The sequence below is a fragment of the Xiphophorus hellerii genome, chromosome 22 (genome assembly GCF_003331165.1).
Source record: "Xiphophorus hellerii strain 12219 chromosome 22, Xiphophorus_hellerii-4.1, whole genome shotgun sequence".
In the NCBI taxonomy this organism is placed as follows: Eukaryota; Metazoa; Chordata; class Actinopteri; order Cyprinodontiformes; family Poeciliidae; genus Xiphophorus; species Xiphophorus hellerii.
This window is the reverse complement of record NC_045693.1, coordinates 18,118,481-18,131,201: the sequence shown is the minus strand read 5'-3', so window position 1 is coordinate 18,131,201 and position 12,721 is coordinate 18,118,481. Positions and strand designations below refer to the sequence as shown.

The window sequence follows — 12,721 nt, the reverse complement described above, 5'->3', positions numbered from 1 at the left end:
AATGTGGAAATGCAGACCTGCTGACACTTAGTTCAAACGGTTTGAAAATAGTTGGACACTAAGTTTAAAGCTGCTATCAGAAGGAGGTACTGCTGCAGAGATTCCTCTCACCACTACATTCCACTGCAGGCAGCATCTACAGACATCATGAAACAGACATTTTTGCACATCATCATTATATTTACAAATTTGAATTAAACTACTCGTAATCACGGGCTGCACAGTGACACAGTTGGTAGTACTGTTGCCTTGCAGCAAGAAGGTCCTGGGTTCGATTCCTGGCCCGGTCTTTCTACATGGAGTTTGCATGTTCTCCCTGTGCATGTGTGGGTTCTCTCCGGGTACTCCGGCTCAAAAACATCACTGTTAGGTAAACTGGTCTCTCTAAAATTCTCCCTAGGTGTGTGTGTGTGTGTGTGTGTGCATAGTTGTTTGTCCTGTCTGTCTCTGTGTTGCCCTGTGACAGATTGGCGACCTGTCCAGGGTGTACCTCGCCTCTCGCCCCAAACGTTAGCTGGAGATAGACACCAGCACCCCACTAGAGACAATAACATGTGAAAAAGGCACATCATTTATTCCAGGGTGCCCAAAGTTGGGCCTCGAGGGCCGGCATCCTGCATGATTTAGTTCTCTCCCTCAGCAAGTCAATGTTCATCGTAGCCCTTCTGATGAGCCATCATTTGATGAAGGTGCGTTAAACTAGGGAGAGAACTAAAACATGCACCTGATCTATTCCCATCACTGGTGTCAGAGCCTTACTTTGAGTTGTGAAATATTGTGTCTTGTGATAAGTTTCAGAAACTTGATTAAAGTGGAAAAATTACTTCCAATAGGGCATTCTGTGATAATGGTTATACGACTTAAGAACTGTAGTCATATAAAGCAAGAATACATTGTTGAACTTTCTAGTATTTTGTCAAGCTGTAATGTATTTGATTGACATTTTATTTGGTTGATCAACACAAAGCTGTGTAAAACTGTGAAGTGAACGGTAACATAATTTTCTGGGGAAACTCTTTACCAGCTGTTTGCATCTATACACTGCCATGTATGCCTATTCTTATTCAGCTAACAGCTCTAACTAAGCCAGATTGGATGGAAAAAAATCTGTGACCAACTCTTAAGTATTGACACAGAGTCCTATTTGTAGGTCTGGACTTTGACTGGGCCATTGCAGGATGTGAATATACTCTGTTCTAAACATGCAGCCGTTGTAGCTGAGGGCTCCTTTTCTGTTGGAAGGTGAAACTCTATCAAGTGTTATGCAGCTTCCACCAGTGATTCCACCAAGTTCATGGATGTAATGAGACAAATTTTGAAAAAAAAAAAAAAGTTAAGGCAAGAATAGTTTTTTGAGGCGCTGCAAGTGGATAAAATTAGCGATGCTACATACCTCAACCAATACTCATCACAGTTGAAAAACTCTACAGTGATTAGTTTGTGGGTCTGAAGCTGTTTAAGAAGGATTGGAACAAACTGCTTTCAGAAACAATTGGTTTTATTCTTATTATTTCAAAATCTAAGATTCACTCTAGTAAAAAGGAACAAAAACTTGAAGCCTCACTCTTCTTTTTATGAACTGTATCTACAATATGGGAGAGCTATTACCTTACAAATCTAAACCCAGCCTCATCAGCATCTCTCTGAATAATGCTGCCAAAGAGTCTGACACTCGGTTACTGTGGTTGGGCTGTGGTTTCTGATGGCTTATCTATGCAAGATGTTTTGACAAACCACAAAGTTGGAAGCAGAAAAAAAAACTACTTGATCGTCAGTAAATAATGTGACAACTACTTTACTTACAATTCATTGTGACTTGTGACTCAAATACTGATAAACCCTATAAACGTCACCAGTTTTCAAATAAATGCAATAATTGCCCATTTAGAGCAGTGTACTTTGTTTTTTCAATGTGTGCTGCAGTCAGTTTACTGTCATGTAATATAAAAGCATCTCAAATGTATTTGTTAAGATGAAGAGATGATTATTGACATTAAATTGATGTTTAACTATGTCTTGGCTTTATTTTGAATAGTCCTTATTCTTTTCACGACCAGTAAGTTCCCCACAGCAGTAAAAAATATGCAAGTGCAGGGCCTTGCAAATGTATCCATTCCCCTTAAACATCAATACACATCTTCAGTTTCATTTGGAATTTCATATAAAAAACATTTTTTCATTAAAATCTGAAAGGTGTGGTGTGTATTTTACCATCTTTACTCTAAAGCCCTAAATAAAGTCCAACGCAGTCAACATCTGCCTGTGTGCAAACTATCATAAGTGCATCTTATCTGTGAAGATCTTTGACAATTGTTTAGAAAAAATGAGACAGAAACTTCCTATGGGGATACAGATAATGTGGGAAAGTTGCTCAGAGGTGTTGGGAAAATGCAACTAAATACAAGGCAATCCTGGATGAAAACATGCTAAACAAAACTTGTGACTGGGGTGGAAGTTCATCTTCCACCAGGACAATGACCCTAAACATATCAGAGCTACACTGGAATGGTTTATATCAGAGCTGGTTCATGTGTTTGAATGACCCAGTGAAATTTGAGACCTACATATAATTTTCATATATTGGGAATACTGTAGAAAAGTTTACTAATTTCAGTAACGAAATTCACTAAGTGAAATATATGGAATAATTACACACAAAATGGACACAGATAAAAAAATAAGTCATTATTTTATAAAGTGAGCGGAATTAACATAATAAAAGCAGATAGAAATTCACTAATGCTGTCAGGAATGGGGGGAAATGTGAGGCCAGATGAGAGGGACTAAAGACTTTGTCAGAAAAGTCAACAGGAATGAAAGGCAAAAGCTGATATTTTGGCCCCATTCAGGAAATGAAATGTTTTGCAACAGCAGGAAGACAGAGCCAGAACAAGAAGAAAATATGAGAGAAAAACGTGACTGAAAACAGCCCAGGACATGACCTAGGTCAAATTTGTCGCAAAACTAACCATTTCAAAAAGACTACAGGTGAGTATTGTTGTTAACCGTAACACATTTGTGAGGTTTGAAAACTTTAATCATTAAATTTTTCAAACCCTTGTTTGCTAAGGTGGTACACATAGTAACATACATTGCATAAAACTCTCAGGCTCTCCATTTCTGGTCGCTGCATGAACAAATACCTAAAAGAAACACTGACCTTCATCTGAAAATATCATATTTTGCATTGAATGTGGAGTACTCAGATGTTAGAAGCTTTAAGTTCAAAAAGTGTGTCATCTTGAGTTCCAATATTTATTCCTCGAGGCCACTTTGTCCTTATCTGTCCTCACTCAGCTTTATAAATTTATCTCCTGTTCCCACCCCGGCACACCCAAACGTCCTAATTCCATCCAACCCCCACCCTCAAACACTCGCTCCATCATAAGCTCCATCCGGAGATGATAACCACCGAGAGAGATGCAATGATTCATCACCATGAGACTATGCTACAATTTTATTCCAAAGTGTTGTTAAGTTTTTGTTTTGTTTTGTTTTCATTTTTCCTGTTTAGGACCTGAAAGTCTTTATGTGTTAACTCCGCATTTTGAGCCCCAGAAAATCTCTATGGAGGAATAATTTAGCTAAGAGTAGTAAAAACTAGCAAAGCGTAATGCCCTTGTTTGACTCATTGGCAGCAGATGTGCAGCTGGATTAGAAGGAGACACAGATCTGCTGATCAATGTAGTACAGATGTACTCGTGTCACTGAATCAGTATGCGTTCCCCGAAAAGAGAAGGGGGGCAGAACAGAAGCAATATTATTGAATATTATTATTTGATGATCAATTAGTATTTTGAGGTCTAAAGGCATTTAGGCTTTACTAAAAACCCAACCTGCTCCAGATGTAAACCTGGTGGGAGAGGGCTACTTCACTGTTCAATATTATGAAGAGAATTTCATTCACGTGGAGCAGATATGGAATATCATCAAATTCAACTGGATCTTAAAGCAGATCATGCAACATAGTGGTTTCATCTTTTTAATTTTTCTCTTTCTGTCTCTCTTCGCTATAATAATGCCAATAGTCAACACCGTCAACCTAATCAAAATCACTCAGAAGGGAAATTAAGATAGACTAAGGAACTACTCTGCACATGGTTGCACCAGAAATACAATGATTCCTTCTCACAAATTAATGTTTAGGACTTGATGAAAAGCATCATGGCTCAGTTGGTAGTTAATATAAATTAATAGTAAATGGGAAAACGTACGAAGTTGACACATTTTGATACTTGTGTGTTCAGGTATTTCAATTCTTTCTTAAAATTTATGACCGTGGATCGTAACGCAACTGCATGTTGGAAAAGCCTTACACATTTGAGTTCTTATTCTCGTACAAAACCGCTTCTGTCCTGAAACTATTTTGAGCGAGACCCTTCAGCTCTGCCTCCAGGGTGGGAGTCTGGTATGACAAATGGTCACTTATCAGAAACAGAGAAGCCAGTATGGGGCCTGGTCTTGAGTTAAGGGAGGAGAGAGCTTCCTCCTAACCAGAGCTCAGTTTTAACAAGAGAGACTGAAAACCCTACAGCAATTTCAGCTTTGTACATTAAATGTAGTTTCAATTATTTCAAAGATTAAAGAGAAATTTCTCTCTTAAGTCTTATAACGGATGCTATAGGTTGGGAATATTTCATACCTGAAATGTATCTTTACATAATTCAGTACTTTTTGTACTTAGCATAAATAGATTTTTTAGTTTGTGAGATGCACCAAGCAATCATCATGACCACTTGAATGCCACTGAATAGTGAAAACTCAAAAATCAAACCGTTGTTCGATCAGTGAACGCACCACACATAAGTGCCACCAGAGTTAACAACTGTCTGTGGTGTGGAGGTTGTTAAAGTAGGAAAAAGACTCAAAGTTAGCTTTTATCTGACATAAGCTTAAAAATTGAGTCAGATGGTCCACACAAGCTGTAAGATGTTGTTGAAACAAAAAAACTGTGGTTTATGCATCCAGTTTCTCCTTTGCTGTATTCTGCCACAATTATCAAAAAGGTCTGGATCTCAGGGTTTGACCATGAAATTATTGATTTGCAGCTCACCACCTCGCCAACTACCACAGTCTCATTGCAGATTGAAAATGGAGATGTTTGTGTTGATGTAAATTCACAAGCTAAGCAACGAATACAGTCTGCTGACTATCGAACCACTTGCATGCAACACCCAGCTCAGGCCGGCTTGTCCTCCCCTGAGGTGGTTCCAAAAAAAGGGGAAGAACCGTGCAGTAACTGCAAATGGAGACTAATCCAGCTGGGGATAATTGGAAGAGAGTAGATTGAAAGCCAAGCTGAAAAAAGGGGCTAAAGAAGCCAACTTTGGAGCATTCAGTTTATATTTATTGTAAGCTGAGCTGGACTTGGAAATATTAGGAGTCGTTTGGAAAACTCAGAGTAAAGGAAGTATGAAAAGAGTGATGTTGACAGATTTATGGTAACTGTGCTGTTCCCTAATATAAGATACCAAAGACAAATAAACACGTCAACTCCAAATCAATTTGTCCTCGTTTTAAAGAGTAAAACACTCGTTTAACAACGATTGCTTCCTTTCACAGATGATGTGATGTCGTCTCTGCTCCTAACATAAATACATAACGACGGTTCACGGCCGGATTGATGGAAAAACATATTTTGAAGGCTGTTAATTAACATACTGAGGTTCGAAATTGGCCGCACCACTTTGATCAGTCCCTTTGTATTTTTTTTTTTATTTGGGAAAAATCTAATAACCAAAAGGAAAACAGGAGTAAATACTGGAGTCAGCAAGAACAACGACGTTTACTGCTCATTTTTAAAGATGGAAACATCTGTATGCATCAGCTCCTCCAACTGTGGTAGCTGTATGGAGTCCAGAACATTGTTTTGTGCCCACGTCTCAGCCAAACGCTTTATCTGAATATTCTGCTGCATTCTTGTCAGCACTTCCTTCTCATCCAATTTGTTTGATGGAGATATCGCATTCCCTATGACAGTTGAGGAAAGATATGGTTTAGACTTCCTTCATTATCATCTTCCGGCTCGGCCCGCTCTTCAGCTAACCGGGCGTAATGAAACCCGTCAGTTACTTCTGCATGTAAACTATTTAACAGCACACTCACATAAAAGATGTAAAAATGTGACAAAAGTTTGAACAGAACTAAATAAGGTGGCATAAGTCAGAATCTGCAGCTGTTCCAAAAAAAAAAAGAGAGAGAGAGAGAAGCGAGTGCTGGATGTCAAGCAGTTTAGAAAAACCGACTGAGCTTAATGACTTCCTTCTCTAGTTTGCAATCGCACCCATCTGCAAATGCAAACAAACATACAGACCTCCTGACCCACCCAGTGTCTGACTCATTACCCTGCCCCCATCTACCAGCATGCAGTTGACACAGAAACAACCACATGCTCTGTACTGTATACAGACAGTAGCCATCTCCAAAGATCTGCAGCAAAACTAAAGACAGCAAGTCTTGCACTGACAGTGCATCAACATGGTCCCCACTTGCCACGTAGGCTGTCCTCTCCTCTCCAGCTGCTTTTCACATGCTCTGCACACCCCCAAGCACTCCAATCTTTTTCTCTCCTACTTTTTTCCCAAGTTAGATCTGAGGATCTAACTTTTGTTTGACATTCACATATTTAAAAAAGAACCAAATGCTGTTGCTTTCGAAGATGACACAATGTTCCTGTACCTCAGACCTAAAGCTGTTATGACAGCATGTTTCTTCATCAGTTGCAGTCATCTGACAATGATTTATGCTAACAAGCAGTCAAGCCTAAAAGCTCATTTATATGCCGCAAAGGATGCAGAAGATCTCCATAAAACGGCAGGAGGGCTGTGATGCACTAGTAAGCCTGGACTGTTTCAACTTAAAAAAAAAGGTCAAGTTTTACTTTAAAACAATAAATGAGACCTGCTGATGGATATTTGTAAAAAAAAAAAAAAAAACTTGTTTAAGTCTCTGTTTATATAAACCATTTTTCATTTCACCACCTTTAGAAAATCTCAAATAATTGTTACTTAGCAGTTGCTGGTTTCTGGTTTCAAGGTTTATCATAAAACAAGACAATAGCTTTTTGCTCAAATTCTGGTATTTCTGTGTTGTCATTAGCTGCATGTTTAGCTGTTTCATTCAACCACATGCATGATATACAAAAATATATCCATCCATCGTCTGTACCTCAGGGTTTGGTGCCTATCTCCAGTGGTCATTGGGCAAAAGTACAACCTAGACAGGTCAGTGGTTAAATTAGGTATGATGCAAATTAGCAGACTAAGACAAAACTGTGCATCATACTTGCCATCCATTGTTTAAAAGTGGCTATGCAGGGTCTCCAAGGGTGATTTTTAGAGACAAATTAAAATTCAGATTTTTGGACTATACAAGGAAGAAAGAGCAACCCGACATTACCCACGAATGTAAGAGGACACAATATAAACAAAGTGAAGAAAGGCTTTTCTTCTTTTGGAACCAAGGACCTTTGGTCCTAGCAACTGCACCACTGCAGCCAATCATTAAATTATTTTATCCATCTTGTTCTTTTGGTTTTTCTTGTTGTTTTAAATTGGGTAGTATGAAACCAAATGAGATTCATACGGTAGCAGCATACCATACGAATGTCAAACCTAATTTTGACACCAACAAATCTCATGAAAGCACTGTCATGGAAACAAAGGGATTGAAAGCTTAAAGTGAATTATCAGCTTTGAGTTAGTGATTCTCCGATTTCCTCTGCTTGCCAGGTAAACAGAGCTGAACCTCTAACCACTCGCAGTTTTGTGGTGAAAAGCTACATTCTCCTCTTCAGGGCAGGGGCTCAGGAAACTCTTCTGGATACCCCAGCACCATAATTATGAAACCTATAAGCTGCAAGTACAGCAAAAAAAAACTCACCACAGACTCACTTTATCTGCTATCCTGCTTTAAAAGGGAAATATTACTTTTAAACCACTAATGTCCAGAAAGGGAACTACAGTGAATGTTTCCAAATCAAATAATTACAACAGCTAGAACAAAAGAAACAAAATCTTAGGACTAGGTTGTTGTGTGTTCTCACCATTGTTTTCATTACTAACCATTAACCATTAAAAGCTAATTAATATGAGCTGAGCAGTGAGAAGCACTATATGGAAAATGGCTCAAGGATTTTTAACCGGTCTGATAGCTTCCACAGGCTGAATATAGGCTTAACACACACATACTCTCTCTCACACACACATGCACAGCTGAAATAAGACAAATTTTCCATTTCTCTATGTGGATGGAATCCCCCATCATCTACCGCCTCAATGCAATGGAATGAATGCTGAAATAAGGTAGGGATCTTATTTCATGTTGGTGACAACTCCCATGCAGCCTCTCCACCCACAAAAAGAGAACAAAGTTGTGTCCACTTTTCACCTACTGAAACTTTTATGGGCCAGCTACGACACAGGCCTTCATAGCTCCAGCGCGTTATAGAAAGGATGACCAAAGAAGCTCCATCTGACTGCAGAAGAGAGTTTAATTTAGTAATACATGTGGGTATTCTAAGACTGCATGCATGCAAGAGCGTGCACATACAAACATGCAAAATCTGCACAGCTGTTCACTAAACTGCCTTCATACTTTTCCTTCTGACTCCTACGCTCATATCCCCCATGCTCAGCTGAGTCACACTCTCTGCCTTCCTTGAACTCTCTTACACACACACATACACACACACAGCAAGGTTAACCCAAAAGCCAAAGCAGGCAGAGGAAATGAAGAGGCACTAACAGGTGGTCTTGGTCTCCATGCACTGTATTAAACAGTTGAGAAGTGAAATTAAAAAAAAAAAAAGAAAAAAAAAATAGTGTCCACTAACAAAAAAAATTGTGTCCATAACAATTTAGCATTATATATTCCTGCAACATTATAATTACCTATCACCTAAAAAAAATGAATAGTGGTGATGTGCCAAAATAAATTTTTATTCAACAGTTAATCTTAAAAAAATAATAATTTAAGTTAATGTAGATAATTACTTTGGTAAACAGAGCTGAACCTCTGTGTGTGTGTGTATATATATACAGGTATATACTGTGTGTATATATATATATATATATATATATATATATATATATATATATATATATATATATATATATATATATATATACAGTTCAGACCAAAAGTTTGGAGTTTCTAATTCAATGGGTTTTCTTTATTTTCATGACTATTTATAAGGCAAGAAATCCCACTTATTAACCTGACAGGGCTCACCTATGAAGTGAAAACCATTTCAGGTGACTACCTCTTGAAGCTCGTCAAGAAAATGCAGAGTGTGTGCAAAGCAGTAATCACAGCAAAAGGTTGCTACTTTGAAGAAACTAGAATATAAGGGGTATTTTCAGTTGCTTTACACTTTTTTGTTTAGTGCATATTTCCACATGTGTTATTCATAGTTTGATGCCTTCAGTGTGAATCTACAATGTCAATAGTCATGAAAATAAAGGAAACTCATTGAATTAAAAGGTGTGTCCAAACTTTTGGTCTGTACTGAATACAGACCAAAAGTTTGGACACACTTTCTAATTGAATTCAATGAGAAGGTGTGTCCAAACCTTTGGTCTGTACTGTATATATATATACTGTGTATACACAGTATACAGTGTATACACTGTATACTGTGTATACAGTATATACTGTATATACTGTATATACAGTATACTGTATATATACAGTATACTGTATATATACTGTATATATATATATATTTTTTTTTATTAAGTTGTTGTAAACAGTGGTGTACTGATTGGCACCCAAGGTAAAGATGGCAAAGCTTTTATTGCAGAAAAAGCCTACAAGCTCATAGATTTTTTTACCATGCTTCCATCAATAGTCATATGTTGTTGTTTATTTGTTTGTTTGTTTTTAAATCAGATTCTACTATGATTTTTTATCGCACAACCATATTGTTTGTTGCAGTTAGTCTCATCTGACGAAAGCACTGGGTTTTGATTAAAGACTAATTTACATTTAGGTTTATGCAAAGGCTTCCTATTGACATGGCTCTTTAACAATAGCTTTTGCGCATTTTGCCAAGAAGACCATAGAGTATTACATATGGAGTATGTGAATCGTAATCTGAAGAACAACATTTAATTTATGATTAAGCATGTTTTGTGTAAAATATGTTTAATGTAGCTCTACAACATGACCTTAATGCCAGACTATCAATAGACGCAAATCAAAGAGTCTATCAAACATTAATGGCAAAGGCTCAGAGATGTTCTTACCTGATTTCCGTTTTCCAGATCCTCCACAGTCTCTGAAAAAGAAACAACACCAGAGTACCATGATCAAAGGGAGTGGACATTGATCGAACCGGATCAATCTGGTAACTGGTTACATCTGAACTTCTTAATGCAGACCATCCGAGTGCAGTTGGCACAAAACTATCCGCCAAGCCCTCGTGGAGAATGCATGCAGAACTTGACCCACGACCAAAGGGAGGGAGTCCGGGTGGGACAGAAATGGGTGAGTCGTACAGTAATGATGCCAAAACCGGAGCCAAAGCAAAACTTCAGCCAGCATACCATGTGTAAATGCATTATATCGGTTCTAATATTAGATGCCAGCACCATGCAGCTGCCTAGTTTTAACAGAACGGCATTTATTGACCGGATAACAGTGTCATATCTCCCTGTGAAGTCTCATTCATGCTCTGATGTGAAAGGCTTCTTTCTTGAGTTCAGACTGTGGCTAAACTCAGATCATTAGTGTGAGAGAACCTGTTCTGTTCTTTAACCTACTAAAGTCAAAGAAGAGCAAATTTCCACTCACTATGCTCCTGCTTATTCTAAATGTCAGTGTGTGAATAGAAATAGCAAATGCATTGACAGAAAAGTCTTAGATTTTTCAAGTAAATATTTTAAACCTTGATTGGTTAAATACATTTATGTACTTATTAATTCTGAAGTTTCTTTCTAAATGTTGCACCCGTTGAATCAAATACGGAAGTGTATTTTCTTGCTTTGCTTGTGCACAGCATTAGCTCATTCAGAAGAGATCACTTTTGATGTCTGTCATTTATTCTCCAGCTGTGCCAGAGGAGTTATACAGCAATTATTTTGCAATTACTAAAATTAGTCAGAAACACAAAATGACTACATGACAAATGCATTAATTAGTTCCTCATTAAGGTGCTGTCCACTCAGTTTGAGTGATCGCTCTTCATCCCCTAAACTGCATAAACATAAATGGGGGTGAATCATGAGGTGAGAACAGGTAAATATTTCAAACCACAAGACCATTTTCAGAAGTTTGGGATGACTGCTCTTCCTCATTTAGTTAACTGGGCAGCGGAGAGAAGAGTGATGAGAAGCTGAGGTTTGACACAGATGGAAACAGACACCTGGCTCTCTGGAGAGGCCAGCAGCAGGACCGGAGCCAAGGCCAGTCAAGGATATGAGAGCATGGTTGGATAAAACTTGTCTAACAAGTGGCATGCTTATCATCTTCAGTTAACAAAGAAACTTTACTAATGCCAGATGATGATGCTACACTTCTGATATGGCTTTAAAAAAACCTATCTGTAGAGTTTTTATATATACTTCATATAGAGATGGGTCATATAAAGACCCATCTCTAACTCTGACAAATCAGCTGATTACTGGCCTCTGACCAGGGACATGGTGATCAGAAATGATATGTTTGTACTTTTCCAATCTTGTAAACACACTAGACCTAGGACTAACAGGTTGCAATAACACTCTTTTAAATGGAGTTTGCTGCTGACTCAAAGTTTGCCTTTCAGATCAAGCCGTTTGATCACTGTAACGTTTTGAAGACGTTTTAGAGGATAATTTGCAAATCTGAACAAATAAATAAATCAGGGTTTTTTTCAACAAAAAATAAATGTTAGTTTAAACAATTTTTCCAAAAGACTTCATTGTTTTCAGATCTGTGAGTAAATTTGATACTTCTACAATAGATACACAAAATTAAACACTTATGTAAACAAAATATCAGGAACAAGATTCATAAAGCGAATGTGGAAGAAAACAGTGCAACTTCAAATTCAAATGCACAATGTTTTAAACTGCAACATTTCTTTCAAACAAAATTCAGAAACTTAATACAAAACAAAATATGATCAGATTTACAGAAAGCTTAAATGTTGAGCTTTATATAATGCTTTTCATGCCACACAATAACACTGCGGCAACACCGCCCATGCAGTTATAATTTTTACATGGAGGTAGGAAATCAGAAATGCACTGTGTTTTTTGGGTGGAGATAAAACTGAGGCTTTGGAGGAAAAAAGCTGAGGATGAAGTAAATGCCTGACCTGTTCTGCTTACTTCTGACCCTCAGCACAAGCTCAGAGGTGGAGTTATATATTCCTCCCAGGAGGAGACTGAGCACACAGCTCAAGCTCTGTGCATTTTCTTCCTAATTCTAACCGTTAGGACTAAGGAGAAAAGTTTCTTTGAACTCTTTAAGACTTTGTGTCCATTTTTAGTGCAAACCAGCACTGCAGAGACTTGTTTTCACTGTGTATATGTCAGTATCTTTAAAAGTCCAAACCCTTCTTGCATATTGAGAAACCTTATGTTTGCACAAGCCTGCAGCTAACTCTTCATAGGTGGGCCTGCTAGAAAGGAATGTGAGATATTAGCCCTCCTCTCACATTTTTTTTTACAGCAACTATACAGTCTGTAACATGACAGTGATACAGAGATGCCCAGGCGTGACCTCAGATTTACCT

The 12,721-nt window shown here is 38.0% G+C and overlaps 1 protein-coding gene across 3 annotated transcripts in view; it reads right to left on the bottom strand.

Annotated features, from left to right (window-relative positions):
• Positions 1-12,721, bottom strand: part of sh3pxd2ab (SH3 and PX domains 2Ab) — a 72,479-nt gene that overhangs the window by 29,098 nt on the left and 30,660 nt on the right. For all 3 annotated transcript variants that reach the window (XM_032552956.1, XM_032552957.1, XM_032552958.1), the window contains one exon: positions 10,248-10,279. In XM_032552956.1, coding sequence (XP_032408847.1) covers positions 10,248-10,279 — 32 coding nt within the window. The remainder of the gene's footprint in view (positions 1-10,247; positions 10,280-12,721) is intronic.